At 45.8% G+C, this 26,795-nt stretch overlaps 2 protein-coding genes across 5 annotated transcripts; one reads left to right on the plus strand and one right to left on the minus strand.

Annotated features, from left to right (window-relative positions):
• Nucleotides 1-263: 263 nt before the first annotated feature.
• LOC146357975 (membrane-spanning 4-domains subfamily A member 15-like) lies at nucleotides 264-22,504 on the minus strand. 4 transcript variants are annotated; one of them, XM_084859572.1, is made up of 6 exons: nucleotides 22,459-22,504; nucleotides 17,519-17,766; nucleotides 14,623-14,745; nucleotides 11,833-11,889; nucleotides 7,851-8,033; nucleotides 264-1,309 (listed from the first exon to the last, which is right to left on the minus strand). In XM_084859572.1, exons 2-6 carry the CDS (start codon nucleotides 17,732-17,734, stop codon nucleotides 1,259-1,261), a joined length of 630 nt encoding a protein of 209 aa, XP_084715698.1. In that variant the 5' UTR covers nucleotides 17,735-17,766; nucleotides 22,459-22,504; the 3' UTR covers nucleotides 264-1,258. The 4 variants fall into 4 exon arrangements, with proteins under 4 accessions (XP_084715698.1, XP_084715689.1, XP_084715716.1 ...); XM_084859563.1 differs by lacking the exon at nucleotides 22,459-22,504 and adding an exon at nucleotides 21,842-21,966; XM_084859590.1 differs by lacking the exon at nucleotides 11,833-11,889 and having other exon boundaries at nucleotides 270-1,309.
• On the plus strand, nucleotides 8,992-10,179 carry LOC146357976 (uncharacterized). Its single transcript, XM_084829604.1, has one exon. It carries the CDS (start codon nucleotides 9,016-9,018, stop codon nucleotides 10,177-10,179), a length of 1,164 nt encoding a protein of 387 aa, XP_084685730.1. The 5' UTR covers nucleotides 8,992-9,015.
• Nucleotides 22,505-26,795: the final 4,291 nt, after the last annotated feature.

Consider the following 26,795-nt stretch of genomic DNA (forward strand, 5'->3'; position numbering starts at 1 on the left):
TTTATGGCTTCTTCTGTGTCTTGACTTATATTCTGAGCCCTGATTCAGGATTAGGAATGGGGAAGAGATTTGTTTGTTTCACATTTTAATGAAAAATCACTTAATTTTGGAGTTTTGAACCAAAGCGGGAAACAGAACTCAGTTATCCTTTGAAATTCACACCTTTCTGAATTAACCAATGGAATTTCCAGTAAAAATGCATATATCAGGGAAAGGTGCATTCAAAAATGCATATACTGGTGTAAAGAATGTTAAAAATTATGGAACTTGCTTACCAAAATGTTTATATTAGGCACAATTACAATAGTAAATACATTGTAATAATAAATAAAAATTAAATACATTGTGTATAGAAATGTGCATATTAGAAGAAATACGCAAAAAATGCATACTCATTTTCATGTAACTTTTAAAATAAAAAATCTCAACATTCAGAATGAACCAGACTTAGCAACACATGTAAAGAAAATACATACATTTGAGGTGCAATCCCAGCATGGCTGGCTGGAGCATGTTGGTAATTGTAGACCTTTTTTTCTGTCTAAACTTGCATGGGATAGCACTATTCAACATTTTTCTGTGCAGATTTTTCATGCAAATTTCATGCAGATGTTTTAAAATTGCAGATTAAGGCAGAAGCAAGACAGAATGGACTTAGGGGTGAACATGTGTGAAAGTGAAACAGGTTGCAAAGGGACTGATTTGTCCATCCGTAGTCTCAAATTCACAGGTTAGCATATGCAGTCACCAGACAAAGAAGGAACTCCATTTGGAAAGTTTTATTGACAAAACTATTTTGGATGGACACAGAGTTGGAGCGCTACCCTATCAAAGGATGTGCAGGCAGTTAATTATATAATTTGTAATTGAATGTCTATTGATCAATGCCATCTGAATAATTAGCATATTACTAAAACATTTTTTTTAATTTTTAGGAAATACCAAATAACGTTTCTTTGATTTTAGGGAATACATGAACATGTTACAGCATGTCGCATCAAAGAAGAGCCATCTTTTCCTATGCATTAAATGAATTATTTAAATGTATTAATCTACTAAAAGCTGCTGCCCCATCCCATATCCTGGGTCTAATTTCAAAATAATAAAAAAACAGAAAATCAATCATATTGTACTCTTCCTAAGATAGGTGACCTGCTGAGATTGCTGGTGCAACACTTGCCATAGCTTCTTGCTTGGGTTCTTCTCTTCACTCTCTCTTGGAAGAGCATTATAGGCTGGAGGAGGAGTGAGACTGCCTTCAGTGGGAGCTGTCTCCCATGTCAGGGCAGGGCACGTAAGCCATTGCCTGCTGTAACACAAAAGAGGAATTCACTGTAAGGAATACTGTCAGCAGCAGCATTGCAGAGGAGTCTTCCCCAACCTGGTGTCCTTCAGATGTGTTTGACTATGATACCTATCATCCCCAGCCAGCATGGCCATGGTAGAGGAAGGCTGTGGTGGAGGAATTGCCCCAGTATCTTGGAAGCAGAACTCAACCAGTGCTGTTATCCCACTTGTGAGGAACAGAATCGGTAGATCCCTTTCCTCTTGTAGGTGTTTCCTCCACCACACACACCCAGCTTTGAGGCTGAATTACCAGAGATGTTGGGAAAGGGAAACAGGCTCTTTAATACCATTGCCATTATGATGGTCTTGTAGGCCCCTTCCAACTCTAAGATTCTATGCCTGTGTCTATGCTGACGCCATTTTAAAAGTATGATCCCCCATTTAGGAGATGCCTATGACTAGCTAAACTATGTCAGCTAATTATCAAGGGCAGTCGCTCTCTAATCAACATGTTTGCCACACCTCCTGTTGGCTCAGACAATCCTGTCAAGGATCACAACTTCAGGGACTTTTCTGACTCCCAGAAATCACCCTATATGTAATGATTGTGTTAATAGTGTTAGCAGATTATCAGCTTGAAGTCTTCGTACCAAAACTTCGCTATTCTCATGTTTCGCACAGAAGTCTTGTGCAAGGGCCATTCCAAGCTAGACATCCTGAGAAGGAAGGAAGCTCTGCTCTGCTCCAGCTGCTGGAGGCAGGGGGGAACACGGCAACCTACCTTGCCTGATGGCAGCAACGACACTAGAGCTAAGAAAACCTGTCCTGTCTCCAGCTGTCCAGCACTCTCTCCCGCCCACACGGTTGCTTGAAACTAGTGAGCTGTACATGGGCTTCTTTGTTGCCTTCCTGCAAGGAGTTGGCACCAAAACTGGCACTGAGCAAGTCTGAATTCCCTTATGGAAGTCCTGGATTCTCAGACAGATACGAGAATTCTTGCAGTTTGGCAATACTAGTTATAATAAACCCCTCTTTCTTAGGTTGCTTCCACACTAGCACCTTTCTCCGGAACTGCCGTCCTTCGTTCTTTGTTCTCTCACTCAGTAAACCCACACTCAGTTCTGAAACTCATTGGATGACCCTTGGGCCAGTCACTTTGTCAGCCTAACCTACTTCACTGGGTTGTTGTGTGGATAAAAACAGGGTGGGGTGGGATAGAAACATAAATAAAAACAAGGATCTCTCCTCACGCTGCTCAGTAAGATCATCTTAAATTACAAGCATGGTATCAAGGACTTCCTGGCTCATTGTTGCAACAAGTCTCTCGGCACCCAAAATGTGCTGCTGCTGAAACAGCGATGCAGAATTCCAGCATAGTGAACAAGAGGAGCAGGATGCAGAGACCAGTACCTACAGACTATATGTAGAAAGGCACTTGTTATATAGCTCTCAGTACTCGCACATTTGTTCAGATGCAGCATTAAAAATGCCCCGGCGGCAACCATCTTTTAGATGTGACTGACTTGAAAGTATCAGCATAAGGCCACTCTGCAAACATTCTGTCTGAATGGGAGCGGGGAATGTAAGTATGGAATCTTGGAGGGGCATTGGGACTGTCAGCTGGTGAGGTTGGCTGAGTTGATGAGGAAAAAGGAGAGGTTACAGAGGGGATGAAGAGAGCAGGCCTGAAGTTTTTTTAGGAGAGACTTTGTGGATTACCATAACTAGGGCTGTGCACCACTTCAGCCCAAGGCCCAAACCCCGAGTCAAAGCGGGCTGCTTCGGGTCACTTTGTGCCCATTCCGAGGTGAAGCAGAGGGGGCACGAAATGCCCAAGAGTGGGTCAGGGGCTCACCGAAGCACTCAGTGTGTTTTGGACCTTCGGCCCCTGGCCCAGCCCCCCCAGCACCTCCAGGTCCTTACCTGAGCCACCTTCTCCGCCGCCGCCTTCTCACCACTGCCGCCACGCCGCTGCTGCTGCCGTCTTCCATCGCCGCCACCACTGTCTTCGCCGCCACGTGCCGCCACTTCGCAGCCATTGCCTTCTCCGCCGCCACGCCACCGCCTTCTCCATTGCGCTGCTGCCGCCTTCACCTTCGCTGCTGCCTTCACCACTGCCGCCATCTCTTGAGGCCTGGACATGCACTGACTCGTCTTCTCCAGGGAGTCACCATTTTTAAAATGGCAACCTCCTGGAAGTTCCAGGAAGTTGCCATTTTAAAAATGGTCACTCCCTGGAAGAAGACGAGTCGCTGCGTGTCCATGCCTCAGGAGATGGTGGTGGGGGCGAAGGCAATGGTGAAGCGCAACAGAGAAGGTGGTGGTGTGGCGGCAGAGAAGGCAATGGCTGCGGTGGCAGCAGAGGAGGAGGCAGCCCAGGAAAGGAGCTGGGGGTGTGCGCAGGGGCATTTGGGGGGACCCAAGGCGGGGTTCGCCATCCGAACCCCGCTTCGGGTTCAGGGCAAAAGCAGGTAGGGGGCCCCCCGAATCTGCCCAAGCCAGATTGGGGCCACTTCGGAAGCCACAAAGTGGCTTCCCAGTAGGATCAGGGGGTCCCTGCACAGCTCTAACCATAACCTTGTTGATTACAGTTGCCTGGTGGATTGCAGTAACTATGTGGAACGCTTCATTAGTGGATTTATCATTTATGGATATATTTTCCCCTTAGGGCTACTTTTAATTTTTCCTACTCTTCAGGTGTTCCTGTATTTTGCATGTTCCTATCTGTTAATAGTACGCTTGTTTGCCTTCCATCTGGAAATATTTAACTGTTCATTTATAATTGGTAATTATGCTAAAATTCATGCTGTGTTTTGTTAGATAAAATGGGAATATGAACTGAATCTGACCCAATCTTTTTTATGGCATTGCTCAATATCGTCAGAAAACGTCCAAGATAGCCCACCAACCAGCACTATGATTTTGCTGTTATTTATTTATTTGTTTGTTTGTTTGTTTACAATATTTATATACCACTCCACATCAGAAGATTTCAGAGCGGTGAACAACACCGTAAAAGAATAAAACAGCAGGTTAAAAGAGTTAAAACATTTAACTCCTAAAATGGCTGGGCCAGCTCACCCATGAGGTGTGGTGAACCCCTGCCTCAGGTGGCAGAGTGGGAGAAGCAGCAAATTGCACACTCCACCCCCCACTGCCAAGAGGGCCCTCCATGGGGGCCACCAAGCAGGCAGGTGCTGCTGGATAGGTGAGTGTCCAGGTGGGCAAATGCTCCCTGGCAGGTGGTTGCTTCAGAAAGCCCCGCCGGCCATTCTCCCACTGTGGGAGGGGGCGAGATGCAGTTGGTGGTAGGAGACACGGTCGCAGCAATGGTGGTGGGGGGGAACGCACACATGTACCCTCTCTCCTCTGGCGGCAAGACTGCTTGCGCCAACCTTGTTAAATGGGTACAGAGCTAAGGTGGTGCTGAGTGTTTGAGTCATGTACGATGGAAGAGGGATACAAGTAGAGGAGTTGATGGCAAATGGGTGCTCATCTGTTATTTATTGAAACAAAGATTGGTGGGTTGGGGAAGGTGGTTTGCACCTGTGATATTTCTTATCTTTTTGATGTTCAGATGTTGCTGTACTTCGAAAGGAATAAATGAATACTGGGCACTTTCAAATGACATGATCAATTAATGTATTTTACTATAAATGATGAGAGGATTACTAGGAGAAATTCATTGAATGAATCCAACTCAACCTTCAATGAGCTGTCCATACAGAGCTCTCCTTCCTTGGCAGGGAGCAGTATTTGGGGAAGAACCAGCATGTATATGTATATTGTTTTTCTTTCATTAGGGATGTGGAAAAGCCTCTTGAGAAATAAAGTCAATCTGTCCTACATTATTTTAACTTTCCCTGACATTCCTGCAGAAAGTTCACCTGACCAGGGGCTGCCAACCTTATTTCTAATTTTTATGTTGTAGCAACATAAACATAGATGGAAGCCCCAAAATGTTTTTGACAGTTCATTCAAAATTAATTTAATTTTTCCCTGGAATTTTTCAACTGTTTCAATTTGGCATGGTCTGCAGCCTTGCTTTAGGTGAAATGTGATGGCAACTTTAAACCTCAAGGGGAAATTCAACCCTGGATGCGATACTGCTCCCAATTAAATTAACACAGACCCCATGAAGAACAAAGGCTGAAGCACAGCAATTAAATATCATTCAAGTGTTCAGCCATTTATTCCAGGCTGAGAATGCGTCACGCTAAATGGCAAGAAATGTCAGTCCAGATTCCAGAGCTTGCCAGAATTCCAGATTTCTAAAGCCATGAACCAAAAATGAACCAAAGAAGGGATGTGTATGGGCTAGAGAACCATGTGTGAAGCTTGGGGTTGGCTTGCTGTTTCTCCACAGCACATTCAGCTCTCTAAGGCCACTTCCACACAAGGCATTTATCATGCACTTGTGATTGGCCACTCACTGATGTTTTCAGGTCCTTTGCATGACGTCGTCAACCTCCAGGATGTCTCACAAGGTTTTTCCCTGTTATCCCACCTTTAAAAAAATTGGAGATAAGCTGGAATATATACAGTCAGGGCCAGAAATATTGGAACAAGGATAACTGTTTTGGCAGTTGGCCTCTGTACACCACCACATTGACGTTGAAAGGAAACACACCCAGATGGGAGCGAAGTCAGGACTTTCAGGTGTAATTCAAGGGGTTTGACAAAAGTGGGGCACTAACCATTCAGGAAGGACAGCCAGTGGCATACACACACACTCATCGTTGGTGGCTCATAAGTAATGGAACAAACCAACATCATTTCAAACTTAAGGATCGCCTTTAATACCTGGATGGAAATCCTTTGCAGTCAATGACTGCCTGAAGTCTGGAACCCATGGACATGACCAAATGCTGAGTTTCCTCCCTCGAGATGCTTTGCCAGGCCTTTACTGCAGCTGCCTTCAGCTGCTGCTTGTTTATGGGTCTTTCTGCCTTCAGTCTTGTCTTCAGGAAGTGAAAAGCATGCTCTATTGGGTTGAGATCAGGTGACTGACTTGGCCATTGAAGAACATCCCACTTCTTTGCCTTCAGAAACTCTTGGGTAGCTTTTGCTGTATGTTTGGGGTCATTCTCCAACTGCAATATGAAGCAGCATCCTATTAGTTTGGCAGCATTCGGCTGAATCTGAGCAGAAAGCATAGCCCTTCAGAATTCATCCTGCTGCTTTGATCAGCAGTCAGGTCATGAATAAACACCAGTGACCCAGTTCCATTGGCAGCCATACATGCCCATGCCAGAACACTGCCTCCACCATGCTTGACAGGTGATGTGGTATGCTTTGGATGATGAGCTGTTCCTTTCCTTCTCCATACTTTGCTCTTCCCATCATTCTGGTACAAGTTAATCTTGCTTTCATCAGTCCAAAGAATCTTATTCCAGAACTGGGCAAGCTTTTTTAGGTGTTTGTTGGCAAAGGCTAATCTGGCCTTTCTGTTCTTGAGCGTTCCCAGTGGTTTACACCTCGTTGTGAAGCTTCTGTATTTACATTCATAAAGCCATCTCTTGACTGTAGATGTTGACAATGACATGCCTACCTCTGCAAGAGCGTTCTTGACCTGGCTAGATGTTGTGAAAGGGTTCCTCTTCACCATGAGCAGAATTCTGCGGTCATCCACTTTAGTTGTCTTCCGTGGTCTTCCAGGCCTTTTGCTGTTGCTGAGCTTGCCAGTTAATTCATTCTTTTTCAGGATGTTCCAAACTGTTGTGTTGGCCACTCCCATTGTTTTTGCTACCTCTCTTTGTTTCCTCAGCCTAATGATGGCCTCCTTCACTCTCATGGACACCTCTTTGGACCTCATGTTGGGAGTTCCAGTGAACAGCTACCAAATGCAACTATAACACTCAGAACCACCTCCAGGCCTTTTATCTGCTTGATTGGTCATGGGGCACCCAGGAAACAGGCCACACCTGGCCATGCAGCTGCTTGTCAGCCATTCATTCCATTACTTATAAGCCACCAACAATGGGTGTGTGTGCATGCCACTGGCTGTACTTCCTGAATGGTTAGCACCCCACTTTTGTCACACCCTGAAATTACAGCTGAAAGTCCTGACTTCGCTCCCATCTGGGTGTGTTTCCTTTCAGCTTCAATGTGGTGGTGTACAGAGGCGACCTGCCAAAACAGTTATCCTTGTTCCAATATTTCTGTATATAAAAAAACTGTATATAAAAAAACCCTGCCATTTCCGCAGTGCGTAGTGCTGGCATACCATGATAATTCTGCCAGTAGATGGCGCTATTTCATTGAAAAATATAGAAAGCCCTCGCAAGGCTGCTGAGAAATGGCATTTTCAATTCCATCTCACATTCATCTGAAGGAGCCAATCCTAATTGCACCATAGAAACAGAAGCAAAATGCTCCGGTAGGGCTGCAGGATTTTCCATTAATGTAGAGACACCCTAAGAGACAAGCTGCTTTTCAAGCTAAGTAGCTGCTAGCCTCTTTGGCAATGGGAACTGCCACAGTGAAAGTATCAAACAAACGTTAAGATACATGGTTTTCTTCTCTGATCCATCCCTCTTCTTGCATCAGATTTGTTCACTTACCCAAGACACATGATATTCATGTTGACGTGGATCTGAAGAGACATATGAGGTCTTAGTTAGATGCTCATGTGAATCGTCCCGTAGATAAGGGATTCGAGTTATAGCCAGTTCTGCTATGTATAGCATAATGCCAATGAATGCCATCACAGCACTGGCAATGTTCATTCCCACATTGATTTTCAGCTGAAAGAGACAGACAAAAATATCAGGCTACTGGGAAGTGCAGAGAGAGCACAGGTCTTGCTCAAGTCAGATAGGCAAATACAGGCCAGTGTGGAGTAGAGGTTAGTGTGGACTGGGACTCAGCAGACCCGGGTTCTAGTGCCCACGTGGCCATAAAACTCGCTGGGTGACTTTGAACCAGTCGCTGACACTCAGTCTAACCTTCCTCAGGGGGTTGTTGTGAGGATAAAATGGAGAGCAGGAGGATCATGCACGCTGCCTTGGGCTCCTTGGAGGAAAGATGGGATGTAAATGTAATGAACAAACAAACAAATAATAAAAGCAGGCCTGCCTAGTCGATGTGAAGCAAAACATGAGTTCTGCAAGAAGTCCAAAATTCAAGATGTCTTGAGATTTTCCTCAGGGGAAATGTAAATCTAAAGACAAATCTGACGCAGTGCAGGAATGTGTAAACATGCAACTGCAGAATCCTATTCTGTGTCTTTGGATCTCACTTTTCCTTGATGAAAAATGGAATATATCTTGTTTAAAGATGAAAGCAAAACTGATGATATTTTGCCACAGCTTAATTTTGGTTCAAGAAACTCCCAAGTTCATCCCAGGCAGCTCTATAATGGGCAAATTATAGTAGAATGTTAATTTATCATTCAGCAGACCGTTGGCAATGAAAATGATAAACATGCGTGCGCGCACACACACACACACACACACAAAGAGGAATGAAAAGATCCCAAGAACCACAGAACAAAAAATCTAGCTAGAGTGCCTATGTTCTCCATTCTCTTCATCAAGGTTTTTATGATTTATTTATTTATGAATAGGGATTCTGTTGGTGTACCGCCCACCCCGCTGCCCAACAGTCTCCCTTCCTGAGCTAGCCGAGGTGATCTCAGCGGTGATGATGGAGTCCCCTCGGCTTGTTCTGCTGGGAGACTTCAACATCCATGCTGAGGCTGCCCTGTCGGGAGTGGCTCAGGACTTCATGTCCTCCATGACGACCATGGGTCTGTCCCAAGTGGTTTCCAGCCCCACTCATACAGCAGGTCACACTCTAGACTTAGTTTTCTATGCTGAGCAGGATGATGGTGATCTGGGTGTGGAGGAACTTTCTGTTCTTCCGTTGTCATGGACAGATCACTACCTGGTGGGGTTTAGACTCACTGGAACTCAGTGCCTCTGCAGGGGTGGGGGACTGATTAAGCTGGTCGGCCCCAGGAGGTTGATGGATACAGATAGTTTCCTGACGGCTCTTGGGGATTTTCCTGCTGCCTCGGCAGGTGATTCTGTCAAAGCCCTGGATGATCTCTGGAATAGGGAAATGGCTAGGGCGGTGGACACAATCGCTCCTGAGTATCCCCTCTCCTGGAGTGGAGCCAAGCCAGCACCCTGGTTCTCTAGGGAACTGGCGGCGATGAAGCGAATGAGACAGAGACTAGAGCGACATTGGCAGAAAACTCGAAACGAGTCCAATCGAACACGGGCTAGAGCTTATCTGAAAGCCTATTCTGTGGCAGTGAGGGCAGCAAAGAAGTCTTTCTTTTCTGCCACCATTGCATCTGCAGGGAGCCAGTCAGTGCAGCTGTTTCGAGGGGCCAGGGGCCTTCTACATCCTGGCCCATGTGATGAAAATTCTGACCACTCGACAGCCCGCTGTGAACAATTTGCTCAGCACTTTGCTGATAAAACCGCTCAGATCCGTTCTGACTTGGATGCTGTAGTTGATGCAGATCCTGTGGTTGTCACTTTGGCTCCTGATTGTTCAGTGTTGTTGGATTCTTTTCAATTTGTGCAGCCCGAGGATGTGGACAGGATCCTTGGAGCGGTGAGATCCACCACATGTATGCTGGATCCTTGCCCCTGCTGGCTTATTAAAGAGGCCAGAAGAGGACTGGCTGAGTGGATAACGGGAGTGGTTAATGCCTCTTTGGAACAAGTTATTATTTCATTATGCTTAAAAGAGGTGGTTGTGAGACCTCTGTTGAAGAAGCCTTCCCTGAATCCCACCATACTAGATAACCATCATCCAGTCTCTAACGTACCATTTTTGGGCAAGGTATTAGAGTGTGTGGTAGCCTCCCAGCTCCAGGTGTTCCTGGATGAAACGGATTATCTTGATCCATTTCAATCTGGTTTCTGGCCTGGGTAAGGGATGGAGACAGCTTTGGTCGCCTTGGTGGATAACCTACGCCAGGAACTGAACAGGGGGAGTGTGTTCCTGTTAGTTCTGCTGGACCTCTCAGCAGCATTTGATATCATCAACCATGGTATTCTTCTGGGACGCCTTGCTGGGATGGGACTTGGGAATATTGTTTTACAGTGGCTCCATTCCTTCCTAGCGGGGCGAACTCAGAAGGTGGTGTTGGGGGATGCCTGTTGGACTCTGTGGCCGTTAGCTTGTGGGGTCCCTCAGGGTTCTGTTCTGTCCCCCATGCTATTTAATATCTACATGAAACTGCTGGGAGAGGTTGTCTGGAGTTTTGGAGTTCGGTGCCACCAATATGCTGATGACGCCCAGCTCTACTACTCCTTTCCACCAGATTCCAAGGAAGCTGTTTCTGTCCTTAACCAGTGTTTGGCATCAGTAATGGACTGGATGAGGGAGAACAAATTGAAACTTAATCCAGACGAGACAGAGGTGCTCCTGGTCAGTCAAAAGGCAGATCAGGGAATAGGGATTCAGCCTGTGTTGGATGGGGTTACACTCCCCCTGAAGACTCAGGTTCGCAGTTTGGGGGTGCTCCTGGATTCAGCCCTAAGCCTGGATGCTCAGGTTTCAGCAGTGGTCAGGAGTGCTTTTGCACAGTTAAAACTAGTGCACCAACTGCACCCGTTCCTGGAGATGTCTGATCTGGCCACTGTGACACATGCCTTAGTTACATCCCTTTTGGATTACGGCAACGCGCTCTATGTGGGGCTGCCTATGAAGAGCGTTCAGAAACGGCAGTTGGTTTAAAGAGCTGCTGCCAGACTGTTGACTGGGGCTGGTTACAGGGAGCATACAGCTCCCTTGTTAAAACAGCTTCACTGGCTTCCAGTCTGTTTCCGGGCACAATTCAAAGTGCTGGCTATGACCTATCCAGCTCCGGTCCAGGTTATCTGAAAGACCATATCCTCCCTTATGAACTTGCCCGTGTCCTGAGATCTTCTGGGGAGGCCCTTCTCTCAGTCCCACCACTGTCACTGGCACATTTGGTGGGAACCTGGGAGAAGGCCTTCTTGGTGGCTGCCCCATGGCTATGGAACACCCTTCCCAGGGAGGCTAGGATGGCTCCCTCCTTGATGTGTTTCCAGAGGCAGATTAAAACATTGTAACTTTTGTATATTTTCATGTGTTTTAATTGTATATGTTTTAATTTTTGTAAGGCGCCTTGTGTCCCAGTACTGGGAAAAAGGCAGGGTATAAATAAATATAATATAATAATTTATTTATTGAATTAAATTATACACTGTGTACCATATCTGAAAAATACCTCTAAGCAGTTTACAAAATCAATAATTAAAATAAATAATAATGGCAAAAGCTCATCAGTTAAAATGTTCAAAATATTTAAAATCCAAACAAAAAACACAGTAAGTATTAAACTAACTGGGCAGCACAATCATTCAGGCAAGACTTGGGTAAAGAGTCACGAGATGGGGCCATGAGTGCTCCCTGTTCCAGAACTCTGATTTATGGCAAAGCCACATCTGAACAAGGTAGGCTGTGCAAATGGCCTTGGATGTGTAAAAATGAATACACTTATTTGCTGTTGTCTCCAGTATTACAGAAGAGATTAAAACTATTAAGTATCTCTCTCACCAAACAGGTGGATGGATGTTTCTCAGCTGACACAGACAGGACTCCAGAAATCATGAACTGTGGAAAATACGCAAAACACACACACAACACAAAAATTGACAACAGTTCACTTAAAATTTATAGAAAATTCTCTCTACTCAGAAAAACTGGGTTCTATAGGAGCAATGTTAGATAATAGCACATTTTTCCCTTGAAGGCAGCTAGCGTCATCCTTAAAGAAACAGAAGCGTTATTTATATCATCATCATCTACTAACAGCAAGCTCCATTCTCGAAGTGCCTGTCAAAATGGCAACATCTACAAGCAAGAGGGAAGTATCAGGAAGCTTGGGAGAACCGCAACATTTGCAGAAGTACAAAAAATACGTAGGGGGAAAAAATCCTACAGGAGGGGGGGAATCCAAATGCCCCACAAACCACACTCAATGGCCACAGTATGCAGTGGTTCAGCCAGGGCTAGACCACAGCACGTGCTCTGGGAAGGTCCCCAAACAACCCTCTGACCAGTGGTGGCAGCTCCTCCTCCTAACCAAGTCACTTATGGAAGGAAGTGTTGTGGCAGCCGGCCGGTTGAGGCTGCAGCTCCACAGCATGCCATTCTAAATGGGAGATTTTTTTCCCCATGACTTTGTGTAGCAGTGAGCTGAACCAACCAGATGCTGCCTTCAGGGGAACATGGCCAATGAGGGCACAGGAGCAGTGTGATGACTGTCCCTTCACTGCTTATGTGCCGTCATTGGCCATAACATGCGAAAAGCAGCGTCTGATTGGTTCAGCTCACTGCTACTCAAAGTTAAGAATGACAAAAACCCTTTGATTCAAAAAGGTGGGCTGCAGGGCTGCATCCCTGACCAGCTGGCTGCCATCGCCCACTTAGCAACCTGATCCTCGGGGTTTGAAGTGTTGAACTGACACTAGGGGTGCCCGGCTACCATTGCACACTTGTCCAACTCTCAAGCAAGTGCTTTTAACACAGACACAGCCTCCAGCCCCTTTCCCCGGCTCCCATCTGCAGTAAGCACAGCAGCACTTCTCGGGCGAAGAGGGTGGCGGCGGTGGTGTGGGGGGTGAATTAACAAATTGTACAGAGTATGGCTCTGCTGGGCTGAATGAAGTAATGTGCTGAAAGTGACAAGGATATGGACAAGAGGGGAATATGCCTCTGTGGGGCTACATAGAAAACAGGCGGACCTTCTCGTGTTGAAGTGACACTTGGGAGTATCCAAACAAATAAAATAAAAAATATTGTGAAAATTACAATTTGCACAAATGGCAGAACCCAGGGGGGAAAGGTGCAAATTGCAGCTGTGAAATAAACCCAGAAATCCACATATTGGCTCGATGTGCTACAGTTGACACCAGCAGAGTGAAACGGAATGGAATCTACAGGTCTGATCTGGAAAAAATCCATTGAGCTTCACTCCCAGATGGAATCCTCTGACATTCCTACCCACAATGTTGGCACCGCAACTGAAAGTGTACCTGCCTTGTACCCATCAGCGGTACTTCAGCTGGTAGGGGGACACAGAGCTGGACCTCTGATATGGACTGGAGTCCACGGGAGGGAACATATTGGAGAAGGAAGTCCTCGACCGCCCGATTACCTTGTTGTATCAGAAGGACACAGAGAGTGGTGCGTGTTTTTCACCTCCCTTTTTTTGAACTTGTATGTATGGTTCTGACATGAGAAACAATAATTTTAATTAGGGACTTTAAATCATCCTATGTTCCTAGGTAATTAATCCAGGTGAGTTAGAACCATTGTTGCAGCACGATGTTCTGGGCTCCCCTCAGCGTGGCATTGTATCTCTCAAACAAAAGCATTGCCACTGGGGAAACAAATGAAATGTTGACAAACTGATTCAACTTTCCTTGGCAAAGCCCTCAAAGAAGTGTATGGCTGAGTCTTTGCTCACCATCATTCCAAAGGGTTAGGAAAGATTATGGGTAGCGGATGGGCTTGTCCATGTGCAGACCCCATGTATGTATATGTATACATACATATACCCCATATACATATATATATACCCCATGTATGCATATGTTGGGGGTACTTTGCACTCATTTGTGGGATGTCAGTGACAATCAGACCACCTATTATCAAGGTAGAGGACACATTTTGCATCTACAACAATGAATGACAGCCATTTACTAAAAGAATAAAGAAAACAGGCACTTTTGGGGGCACCATCGAAGCAAGGGACTAAACCTGTTCCCTTGCTCCCGGTGACCCCAGCTGTTAAAAAAGAAGCCATTGCCTTTTTTCATAGCTCTGCTCTAGTTTCTGCTTCTTATCATGCTACAGTGAATGTAGTATGGGGTGTCTTTGCATGTGTGCACGCATGTGTATTCTCAAGGCAAGTAATCTTCATAGTTATTCTAAAATTATCCCATTTTCCATATGCTTCCTTACCAGTCACCAGTTCTCTGATTTGTTTTGTTTTTAAGTTGTATTATTTATGTTTTTGCAACAACTTATTGTAAGACTACCTTACCAAAAGAAATTAATAAAATAATAAAAACTAAAAAAAACCAAGCACACTGGTTCTCTGCACACAAAATGTCATCAGCTGAATAGGAATTTGAATGTACATCTCATCTCCAACGTCTAAAGTCAGAACCATAGACACTGAAGCACACTGACTATCAAAGGCTAACAACAACAACAACATCATTTCTATACTGCCCTATAGCCGAAGCTCTCAGGGCAGTTTACAGAAGAAGAAGAAGAAGAAGAAGAAGAAGAAGAAGAAGAAGAAGAAGAAGAAGAGAAGCAGCAGCAGCTACTTACAAAGATTCCACCCCAGAAAGGATAACCTCCAATACAGGCCAAAGGAATGTAGCTGCGGGAATCACAAAGAAGTGAGACAACCCAGAAGCCAATGTGTGTCAGTCCAATCATGATCTGGATGGCCTGTGGGGAGAAATGCAATATAAAACAATGCCCAGAGTCTCGGAAAGACATACATTGTGACTCATTAGCGCAGTGTGAAAGACCCAGCAAGGTGCTTTGGTCAGTTCCTTCGGTGAATACGAAACTGAAACAGGATCTCTTCTTTACCCAGCTAGAACTCACCAAAGGCAGAAACTCACCATTTTCAAGGCATTTTAATCCCAAGAAAGATGAAATGCAAAAGCTGAAAAGGATTTCAACCCAGTCACCTAAGAGAAGTGATCTGGGCCTGTTCCTTACTGCAATGAAATTCTCCCACAGTTTCTCACAGGTTGGGCTCACCATTGGCAGGGGTTGTAGCACAGCTTATTTCTTCTTTCCTTTGGGGTTTTTTTTTTTGGTGGGGGGAGGGGGGGCAGTTGCACTGCCACTGCAAGTGGCAATAAGATCACATGTGTTGGCAGCCTGGCCCCCATTTTGCATCCTCCGCAATGTGCCATACCTAGCATCATTCTGGGGCATTGTGGGGGAAGAGAGGGAAGGCAGCCACCACATTAAAAACGGTGAAGAAAATTCTGCAAACTAGTCTTTTATTTCTAGGGGGTTGAGACAAGAAAAATCTCAGAACCTTTTTGAAAACTATGTCTCCTGAGAAATTTTGGCTTGGCTCTAGCTGTCATTCTTCATGGTTCAGCATCTTCCCCAGGGTCTTCTAAATGTTACATTTCTAAGGGATGACTTGGGATACAACTTGTCTCTAATGCAGATGCTGATATAATTATTATTAATAATAATACTAATACTAATACTAATAATTTCATTTCTATACTGCCCTGTAGCTGAAGATCTTTGGATGGTTTACAACAATTCATTAAAAAAACGCAACAACAGTATCACAAAATATAATATCATGAGAAGAACAGGCTTTTGTTGTTGTTACATATAAAATTTAAAACAATTTTAAAAGCTAAAAGAATTTTAGTATACAATTTTAAATAATATACCTGTTCAAGACAGCAGACATAAATGCCCCATTGTATGCCATTAAATCATATGCCATTGAATGCCTGGGAGTAGAGGGCAGTCTTAACCTGGCGCTGAAAAGATGACAGTGTCAGCACCAGGCAGGCCTCAGTGGTGGGGAGCTTGTTCCGAGTCAGGGGGCCACCACTGAGAAGCCCCTCTCCCTTGTTGCAACCTGCCAAGCTTCCCTCAGATGTTGATAGTAGTGTCCAGGTACGTTTAGGTCGGAAGAGGTGATCTGCCAGGTATTGCAGTCCCGAGCCTTGTATGGCTTTATAAGTTAAAACCAGCACCCTGAATTGGGCTGCATTGGGCAGCCAATGCAAGCGGGGCAGAATTGGTCTTATGTGCTTATATTGCCGCCACTTCCCTAAAAGCCCTGTAGCAGGTGTGTGTGGGGAGTGTTTTATGAGACGAGGCGGAACTAGTGCTGTGTCAAAATCTGTCCACCAATTTCCTGAAAGTTTTCTTCCCCCATTAAAGAGGCTTCCATTATTCTGCCTCATTCTCTGGGTGTTTTATAACATATTTTTAATTTATTTTGGTGGTATTTTTGAGCTTACCTAATCATTGTGAGGTGGCTGAGGGTGCCGTGTGTCTGTTTTCTTTCTATTACACATCTCCCCATTGCTCTGCAGCCTCCCGGGACGCCTGCGCTTTCTGATCCGGAAAAGCCCTATGAGAGGAATGACCTCATGATGTCTTCTCCTGGGCTCTGACTGAAGTGCAGGAAGCCGAGGAGGCAACAGGGTGCTGGAGATATGAATGTACAATGACAGACAGGACAATCACATGTACTCCTCAGACACCTCATAAGTAAAGTAAGCACAAGAACCCCAAATCCAACCTATGAGAATTTCTCCACAGTTTTCTTCCCCTTTGAATTTCTTTTCAAAAGCGATTTATTTTCTATCAAATTGAATAACAATGGTTTAAAAGATGTGGGAGAATTTTTTGACACAGCACTAATTTAAATTTTAAATATCCACCAGGCTATTTAAAGTTTAAATGCCTTTAAATAACTGTTATGTCTAATCACTTACTGGAGATAAGAGTGGGCTTTCCCTGCACTGTGCTAAAGAAAGTGTGTCCTTCTTGGGAAACCCCAGCTCTTATCTTTGATCAGTGATCGCATATAAGAGTGAAGGAGAGGGGGCAGTGCCTGTGGAAGAAGCTCACAGGCTGGCTGAGGACCTTCCACAGGTCAGATCTGGCCTGTTGGCTTTCAGGTTCCCCACCCCTGGTTTAAACTAACTTCAAACTGCATTTCCCATAATAACTGTGAAGTGGTGATGGCACAGGAAATCTCCATGGCCACCTCATCCACAATGCATCACTCTGAGGAAGGACCACTCAGAGCATGGCATGGGGTTGGAGTGATTGATCTTTCCAGCTAGAGTGTTAGTGGCCCACAGTGCAATCTTATGCATGTCTATGCAGAAGTACGTTCCACTAAGTTCAGTGGGGCTTACTCCCAGGCAAGTGAGTACTGGATTGCAGCCTCAATCACTTTTGGGGATACACATGTAGTCCCTAGTTTGGGAGGGAAAATATTTTCAGGGTTTTCTTGTAGAGGGCGTGCATTGAACTACCAGCTGCCAGCTTTTGACTCATCAGGAAGTATCCTAATAATTTATATGCCCCATGAGTGAGTGAGTCAGTCAGGCAGTTGGTAATTCAGTCATCCTGGGGGGCCAAAGCATCTTAGATATTTATAATGAATCCACCTTAGATCAGAGCATTATCTAGATAATATTTTTGGCACACTTACCCCCAGAGTCTTGGTCTCTACTTTGAGGAATTTTTCCATCACGCCCGTTTGAGAGTTCTGCTGGGGCTGGTTGCTGGGGCTTCCAAGCTGCTGACCTCCATATTGTATATCTTGTACCATTCCTGTTGGTTGGATAACAGTACCAGGGATCCCCTGGCTTGCTTGAATAAAGTTGGCACCATTGGGGGGAATGAACACTACTGTTCCACTAGCCATTCTCACTGGAACTATTGCCACAGCTTTGTTATCTGCAAAACACAAACCCAAGAAACAAGTGAAAAACCCTGTCCCAGATTTGGACAAATATTACAAATCACCACCCAGACTCCATCTACATGGAAACAGAATGAGAAGCTCTTTCTGATTATATCTGGATTTTCATGAAATCACTTTGGTCCATCAGGGGCACACAAAGCAAGAAAAGTGGAGTATCCACTACCTAAAGCCCGCTTTCATGGGTCACACAGCATTTGAAAGCCCCATACTTTGGGGTTGGGTGGGCAGGGTAGAACGGAATGTCATCAACCCAGTAGGTGCTGCTCAGCAAATGAGAGAGGTTTGTTCCCACCCCCGTCCATGCTCCCCTGCTCTGGGAAATATACTGGAAGAGCTGAATTAAGCCCCTGTAGTTTACACTGGGATATTGTGAAAGATTAAAGGAAATACTGCACTATTCTGAATCGGCAAAATAGGCTACATACTGTGAATGGATAAAGCAGCTACTGTGCTCTGTGAATGCCTGAAACAGCGCTACTGCGCTATTCTGAATGGGAAAACAGGCTACATACTGTGAATGGATAAAGCAGCTACTGTGCTCTGTGAATGCCTGAAACAGCGCTACTGCGCTATTCTGAATGGGAAAACAGGCTACATACTGTGAATGGATAAAGCAGATACTTTGCTATTGTGCATGCCTGAAACAGCACTACTGCGATGGGAAAAACAGGCTGCATAGTGTGCATGGGAAAACAGCACTACTGTGATATAGTGAAAGGATGAAACAGCATGAAGGAGTGCTAAGTGGGAAAGAAAGCCTGTGTCCAAAAGCCCCTACTGTGACTGGGGAAAAAGAGGGAATGGGGGGAGGGGTGGCCCCACCCCTTGGCCACATGACTGCCACGTCACAGAATAGTCACGCTCAGGATTTAATGTGGGGGGACAGGGCACAATGCAGTGGAACTGCACAGGAGCCACATTTAAGGAAAAAAGACACACTAAAAGGACTTTCCGAAAATGCGCCTTTTCCAGAGGGAAGCTGCAGGGTTGCTGTGGATTGGCAGCACGGTCATCTAGAATAGAATAGAATAGAATAGAATAGAATAGAATAGAATAGAATAGAATAGAATAGAATAGAATAGAATAGTCTGTCACAAACGACCCTGATGTGCTCTCACTCCACACTAAATCAGTCATGTAGATTGGGCCCATGACAGACGGGCATGATATCTATACCAAAACGAATCCCATGAAACAATGCTGCTTAACAGTGGATCGGCTCATGAGTAATCACAATCAATAGGGTTGTGAAGGAACAGAACAGCCCTCCAGTTTGGGCATTTTTGCTTGGTGGTGTTAAATCTGTGTGTGTGTGTGTGTGTGTGCGTGCACTAATCAGCTTCAGCTATAAGGTTAATAGTTAGACATGACGAGTTTAGCTGGGCACTCTGCTGGGCACTCTGGTGTGGCTGCTCCAAATATCAGAGGTAGTTGGTGATCTGTGGCGGCATGGAAATTGCCATCTCATGGTCCTGTGCTTGTCCTGCACCCCACGCCCTCCGACATAGGGGCTTGCCTAACCCTCTGCTTCTTGTGAGGAAGAGCTTGATAGGGGGACTCCGCATGCTCTGCCTCGCGTGATGCACCGGCTTTGTCCCGGCTGCATGACTTCTCTTCCCCTAGCAGCACAGACTGGTGCGGCCTTCTCAAGTGGAGGAGCAGACTTGGGATTGTAGAGTACCCTGGTTGTTCCAGCCCTGCTCGGGTGTTTTGTGCCATGCAAGCAAAGCTTGGATCTGCTGACACGTCAAAGTGGGGCCCAAGGATGCTCTGCCTCTCTTGTCAGAGACCCAGGATCGCTGCCGAAACTCTCTGCTGACATCCGAGGAGGAGAGGGCATTGCGGGGACGCCTGGTGGCAGTGGAGCCCCTGCCGCCCCCTCCACAGCACTCATCACAGACCGACTGATGACGCTGCCTCCCGTGACATATGCCTTCTCCCTCCTGTTCCAGGGGCTCCACCACCTCAGACAGCTCCTTGGGAATCTCAGTATCTAGCAAGCTGCCCTCCGGTGTCTCTTCCACCCATGCAGCCAGCACCGCCAGGGGTTCCGTCTTGCTGCTGCTGCTTCCTCCTCTGCAAACAGAGCCCTGCTTCCAGCATAGGAGGGCCAGCTCTCACTATCAGCCACCTCAGAGCTGGGGTGAAGGTGCTGGGTCTGCCCCAAGGGACTCCCCCCCCCGCTGCAAATGATGGACATATCTGATCTTTCGGGAGGGGGGTGCGCTCATCTGGACAATGGCAGTGCCAGCAACAGCTCTTCCTCTCCCCCTGCTAGTGCCGCCACATGGCTTGCTCATACCAGGAACTGGCTTCAGGGGTACAGAAAGAATGTGTTCAAGGAAAGTCAAGTCACTTTATTATACGGTAGTAATAACAACAACAAACAATGCTTGTCTGCCCAGTAGACCACTCACAGTGCTGTGTCTCTGTGTGCAATGGGAATAATTCACACAGAGACACAACACAGCCCACACGCCACAAGGAGAACACAAACAGTGAGACAGAACCCTAAATAATAATAAAAAAATAACAATGAAACACACACTAGTAAAAGAACTGAAGAAGGATGAACACAGAGCATGGTTCCAAATAAAACCTGACTTAGTAACTAGGGCCAAAGGGTCTGTGGAATGACACTTGCTATACAATTATGTTCTAAAAGACACACAAGGCAGAATAAGAAACAGCAGCAGGTAACAATAAACGAAACTCAAATTCTACCCCAAGGACCAGGGTATAATGAACAGATTGGAACTTAAAAAGAAAGATTGTAAGAAAAGGACTGGGAAGGTGGAATAAAGATAGGTTGGAAGTGTGAAGAGGAGTGAGTTATTTGGAAGGATAAAGAATTGGAGAAATCAAGGAGGAGAACGGAAGACTCCACAACCACAAAGCTCTACCACACAGACCCTGACTTGCAAAACAGCAGGGAAAAGTCTGGAGCAGAGGGCTTTATGTGACTCACATCCCACCCCCAAAGCACAGTGATTGGAGAAGCCCTGATAAAACATGTCTTGTGGACCTGTCAGTCAGTCACTCAACTCCCCTCCCGCTTCTACCCTGGCATTTCCAAGGAAACAAAATCATAAATAAAAGGGTGTGATATTTTGCAGAAAGACTCTCTAGCTTTCTTCAGCCTCCTGAAGTGCTGGATCACTCACGAAGCTTCGCAACAGGGCAGACCCAGCTCTGGTTGCTTTGGAGGGAAGCCCCCTTTGCCTTGGGCAGCTACAAATTTGGTTCAAAGTGCCCAAATTCAGCTCGGGATTCAGCCAAATCTGAATTTTCCCCCCAAATGTTTTGACCATTCTCAGTTAATTTGATAGAAAAGAAATTGCTTTCAAAAAGACATTCAAAGGAGAAAATATTTCAGAGATATTCTCACGGGTTTGGTTTGGGGGTTCTTGTGCTTGCCTTATTTATGTAGTGGCTGAGGTATGTGTGTGTTTCTCCCATGGGGCTTTTACAGATCAGGAAATGCAGGCAGCCTGGGAGGTTGCACAGCAATGGAGGGGTGTATAATAGAAAGGAAGAAAACACGCACCTGGGCCACCCTGCAGTGATTAGGTGAGCTCAAAAACACCACCAAAATAAATTCAAAATAAATTTTAAAATGCCTGGAGGAAGAAGCAGAAAAATGGAAGCCTCTTTCATGGGGGAACAACACTTTTAGGAAATTGGGAGGCCAGATTTTGGCACAGCATTAGCTCTGCCTCTTCCCTGGAGCTGTACACACCCCTGCCCCCCACATACACACTTGCTACAGAGCTTTCAGTGAAGGAGCAGTACTGTATTATCAGCATCTGCATTAGAGGCAAGATGTATCCACAGTCACCCCTCAGGAACTGGGGTGGTGTAAAAGCCAGAACAGAACAGGCCAGAATGGCCCTTTTATTTTAAAAAAATATGCCCAAAACAATGGCATGTGTTAGAAACACTTCAGAACACTACTTTAGGATTGAAAATATTGAAATCCTTGCAACATTGAAACCCTTGCAAGGACAGACCGCGATAAAAATGGCGAAATAAAGAGCATATACAAACCTCTCAGCTGCCTCCTTACATTAAGATCAGCACTGAAGCCCTGCACACTGAGAAGTTTTCTGAAATTCACAACATCCCCATGAATGAAGCAGAAAAACGACAGCCTCTTTTTTTGCAGGGAAAGGGAGGGGCTGTGAAGGGGAGGAGAGTTTCAGCAGGGCACTAGTTCGGAGTAAAACACAAGGCTCTCAGGTGCTTTACTTGTAATGCTAACGAGGTGTCTATGCATGAGCCATTTGCAGGGAATAATTTGTAGCAGGGGCCATTTCATTCTTCTCCCACCCACTAATTCTACTTTGAAAATGGCCCCACAGGCATTTTAAGGTTTCTTTTTGGGGTTTCTAGCAGCACGCAGAAGCTTCAGGGGGAAATGACCAGGGAGGGGATTGCAGGGGCGAACTGATAAGCACGGGAAGGGTTAAACACCCCCTTCCTGCCCACCAATCCTTCCCAGCAGATGATGGTACGGTATGCAGTTCTGGCCTTCTGCTAATTCAGTATGGAGGGGAAAGCCCTCTGCTCATAGGGCTCCTATTTATACCTCCAGGCCTTTCAAAGCTGAGCCCGGAATCAAATTAAACACAGTCTCCAATTTAATTCCCTCCAAAAGTACTTACGTTATGCTCCTTGATGTGCTCGTTCTCAGCCTCCCGGTGCATCTACAATCTCACCAGGAAATATTGAGGTAAAAGTAATATAGGAGGAGTTTTATTGGCATCAACTTGCCCTCTCAACATTCCCCTCCCAGATATGAACTCATTCTGCTCTAACTCTCTCGATTGCTTCCACTATTCTCCTCATTCCTGCCAACAAACTCTATATATCTTTCTGACTTCTTCTGTGTCTTTATATTCTGAGTTCTGATACAGGATGGGGGAGAAATTTGGTTGTTTCACATTTTAATGCAAACTCACCTAATCTTGCAGTTTCTTACCAATATGCAAACCAAAGGTCAGTTATTCATTGAAATTCACACTTCTCTTCATTTTGCAATGGAGTTCCCAATAAAAATGCGTATATTAGTGTTAACAATGTTCAGAAATGCATTATCTTAGGAAAAATGTTTACAAAAATGTGTGTATTAAACACAATTATATACAAAAATGTGCATTAATATTCATACACACTTTTTAAATAAAACATTCTCAACATTTAGGTCGAACCAAACTTAAGACTGGAAAAGTGTGAAACTGTGGGAAACCAAATTGACTGATTCTTCCTTCCCTATTCAGTATTGGCCCAGATTCTCTGAACACCTTGAAGCTCACCTCACCTCATTTCCCATGTTCATTCATGCTTGTTTTTTCGTTTCATTTGAATGGGAAAAGAGTGCATTTTGAACAGGGAAAATGCATTTTAAAAAATGCAGCAAAACGCGCACTTTCCGCCATAGAATAAGTATGAAAATGAGCATTTTTTGAACATAAGTTCAATTTCAGGAATTTGTGAAGATTTTTTGAGAACCTGCTCTCCTGCTCATGTTTGGGGTTGTGAACATGTTTGCATGATTTGTGAACATAAGCAAAATTCTTGCACATCCCTACACCTAGGGATGGCAGAGAATTCCGTCACAGATCTCGGGGAGGCCGAATGCCAGTGCATTCGGCCCGCCGAAATCTGTGGCGAAACGGCCTGCCCCCCACCCCCCTGTGGATCCCCCCGGGACAAGACTTACCTAAAACGTCTGGGTAAAAAAAAAAAAGGCGTACGCAAATGGTGGCGGCTATGGCCGCCGCCATTTGCGTTCCTTATTTTGGGCCATCTTAGTCTACGTAAATAATTACGTAGACTAAGATGGTGAAAATAAGGGGAATGCAAATAGCATCCACTAGGCTATTTGCGTTCCCCTTATTTTCGCTGTCTTAGTCTACGTAAATATTTACGTAGATTAAGACGTCAAAAATAAGGAACACAAATGGCGGCGGCCGTAGCCACCACCATTTGTGTACGGGGTTGTTGTTTTTTTCCCCCAGAGCCCTCCGCGGCCGGAAATCCAGCTGCGGACAGCTCTGGCCTGGCTGGGCCTGGCCGGCTGCTCTGCAGAGCCGCCGCGGAGCACAGCTGGCCAAGGAGGATTCCGGGGGGGGGGAGGAACGGAGCGCCTCCCCCCCGTCTAGGATTCCGGCGGGAGGGACGGAGCGCCTCCCCCCTGTCCAGGATTCCGGGGGGAGGAACGGAATGCCTCCTCCCCCCACCATCAGCATAATCCGCGAACAGGTAAGTGATTTTCGTACATCCCTACCTACAGCCAAATCTGGTGTGTTACACTGGAGTGCCCTCTAGACACCTGACATTGCTAATGCAGTCCTCCAATGACCTGTTCATTTCCCATTTCCTTCTCATGTCCTGGGTAGGGATGTCAGAGAATTCCACCATGGATCTCGGTGAGGCCGAATGCCAGTGCATTCAGCCCCCCGAAATCCGTGGTGGAACGAAGCCCCCCACCCCCCCACCCCGCGAAAGGCACGCGAAACAGGACACTTACCTGGTGCCGTTCACACTGCTTTGTGAATGGCGGCCGTGTCTGCGGCCACCATTCGCTTCCCTATTTTTGCCGTGATAGGCTACGCAAATACGTACGTAGCCTATCACGGCTAACACAGGGAGACCATCTGCATCCCTGCGGAGGCCGTGATAGGCTACATAATTATTTACGTAGCCTATCATGGCAAAAAAAGGGAACACAAATGGCGGCTGCTACGCCATTTGCGCCCCTGGGTTTTTTTTGCTGTGATAGGCTATGTAAATATTTATGTAGCCTATCACGGCCAAAAAACAGGAATTCAAATGGCAGCCACTGGAACTGCCGCCATTTGCGTCTGCAGGCTCCACACGGCGCCTGTGAATGCACCTGGCCGGCGGCTCCACGGAGTTGAATCCCGGCCGGCGGCTCCCTGTGAATCACCCCGTTGAAAAGGTAAGTGACTTTCATACATCCCTAGTCCTGGGCCCCATCTACACCTGGCTTTTACTCCAGGGCAGGTGCAAGTCGAGGTCCCTCATGATAGATGATGCAGTCGCGACTTCACAACCATTCATGGTTTTCACCTGGAAAATGCAGAGTTCCAAGGAGTCGTTTTGCTGCAACGTTTTTCATTTGCTATGGGTTTCCCCACGCTTGTGAGCCATCTGTCCCTTCTCCAAACCAACTTCGCATTTTGCGGTGGATGTGTTGTAGACATGCATAGTGCCTGCGTAACTCTGTGAAGCCCCTTTACTCCCCCCATCCCTTTGCAGCTGTGCAGTTACAGGGGCACAGAGGGGAGTTTTCATCTATTTAATCACACTTCCGCACATTTTTGCAGCTTTGTATCTTTGCAACAGTTGCTTTTGGACTCAGTATGCAAGGGCCAGGGGGAGGGTGTCTTGGGGGAGGACCAACATCGCTCCAGCCATCATTTTGGAGTGATGGCTGGGCACATAGCGCTCATGCTTGTGAGTGCTAACCATCGCGAGAGTCTCAGGCTGGGGAACTGACAAACTGATGGTGTGGAAATGAAGGAGCACAAAACACCCACTTTTTACCTAAAAAGGGATGGAAAGGCACAGCAGAGCCCCTCAAATACAAAACAGCCACTAAAGTCTTGTGCCCCCACACTCATGGGACTGCACAGCTGCGCATTTCAGTATAATAGCAAAAAAAAAGAGGGCACAGCGAGTCTGTTAGGGAAGCGTGCAGTGTATCGCAAGGGCATGGTGGTTCGAAGCCGCATTGCTGCGCAGTCGCAATGGGGTGGGGGGTCAAAGTGGTGCCATATAGATGGGGCCCTGAAATGACCCCCCACCAGCAGTGAAGGTGGTTGACTTCCTGGTTCCTGGTTGGGCCCACTCAGCCCAGAATAATGAGGCCCATGTTCAACCTTTGTAAACCGCCCAGAGAGCTTTGGCTATTGGGTGGTATAGAAATTTAATAAATAGAATAAATATAAATAAATAGACCTCTTTTTCATTTTTTAATTTATTACATATATAGACTGCCCAATAACCAGTGTATTCTGAGTGGTGGGTCTCCTGTCCTGTCCTGCTGCTCTCTTCCGCTGAACAGACATGGCCCCTACCACACCTGGCTTCGGAATCACAATTATACAAGACAGTTGCCTAGTTTGTGGAGCTGGTTTCTTCCCCATCACACCATTATATAATTTCACTAAGTATGGTACAAGTTGCTCTGGAAATGTCTTATAAAAGGAGCCATTTCTGTAATTTAATCCTCTGTATTGCCTTTTTTTTTTTTACCTCTTCTTCTGTTAAATCCCGATTCCAATAATGTCGGTGTTCTAAGGTAAATTGTTTTAATTTTGCCCCGTCCAATATGAGTTGTAAATTTAGCAAATCCACTTTCTGAGGTGTATAAACATTTTTAAAGAAAGAGTAAAAAAGGATATTAATTGTTTCTTCTTCTTCTTCTTCTTCTTCTTCTTCTTCTTCTTCTTCTTCTTCTTCAGTAGATGTAATATAGGATATTCTAAATATGGGGGGGGGTGTTTTATTCTATTTGCTAATCATCTGAATTGTTTCACACCAAATCTGTACTATTTCTGGTTCACATATTGCAGGGCATTTGGTATTTTATTAATTCCGAATGTGTTCAAAGACAATGGGCAGTATCCAACACTGCCCATCCGTGAGCAGGCCCACCGCCACGTATGGCCAGCCCCACCAATTCCATTGCATAAGCAGTACCCACCGCTTGCACAACAGAGATTTAGTGCTTCCAGGGGCAATCCCCAAAATGAGCAGAAATACTCGTTTCTGGAAAGGGGCAGGTCGGTAGAGCACCCTTATATAAGCTCCGTCAACCTGCCGCATTCCAGAAATGAGCATTTCCGCTTGTTTTGGACTGTTCCCAGAAGCACAACAGAATTGGCGGGGTCGGCCACTTGCAAGTGGTCCCCACTGGATTCTGCCCTTTAATATTTTAGGACCACCTGTTTTTATGCTGTTCTGTCAATTG

The sequence above is a fragment of the Heloderma suspectum genome, chromosome 1, assembly GCF_057233095.1.
Source record: "Heloderma suspectum isolate Gila_16-S chromosome 1, 16-S_ref, whole genome shotgun sequence".
Taxonomy (NCBI): Eukaryota; Metazoa; Chordata; class Lepidosauria; order Squamata; family Helodermatidae; genus Heloderma; species Heloderma suspectum.

What these genes read in the sequence shown, in the direction of transcription:
- LOC146357976 (XM_084829604.1), top strand. Translation starts at nt 9,016, where the DNA reads ATGTCCTCCATGACGACCATGGGTCTGTCCCAAGTGGTTTCCAGCCCC.
- LOC146357975 (XM_084859572.1), bottom strand. Translation starts at nt 17,734, where the DNA reads ATGGCTAGTGGAACAGTAGTGTTCATTCCCCCCAATGGTGCCAACTTT. An exon ending in AACATCCATCCACCTGTTTG is followed by an intron (nt 8,034 to 11,832) that starts GTGAGAGAGATA and finishes TGTCTCTTTCAG; the next exon opens with CTGAAAATCAATGTGGGAAT. An exon ending in ATGAATATCATGTGTCTTGG is followed by an intron (nt 1,310 to 7,850) that starts GTAAGTGAACAA and finishes TTTGTGTTACAG; the next exon opens with CAGGCAATGGCTTACGTGCC.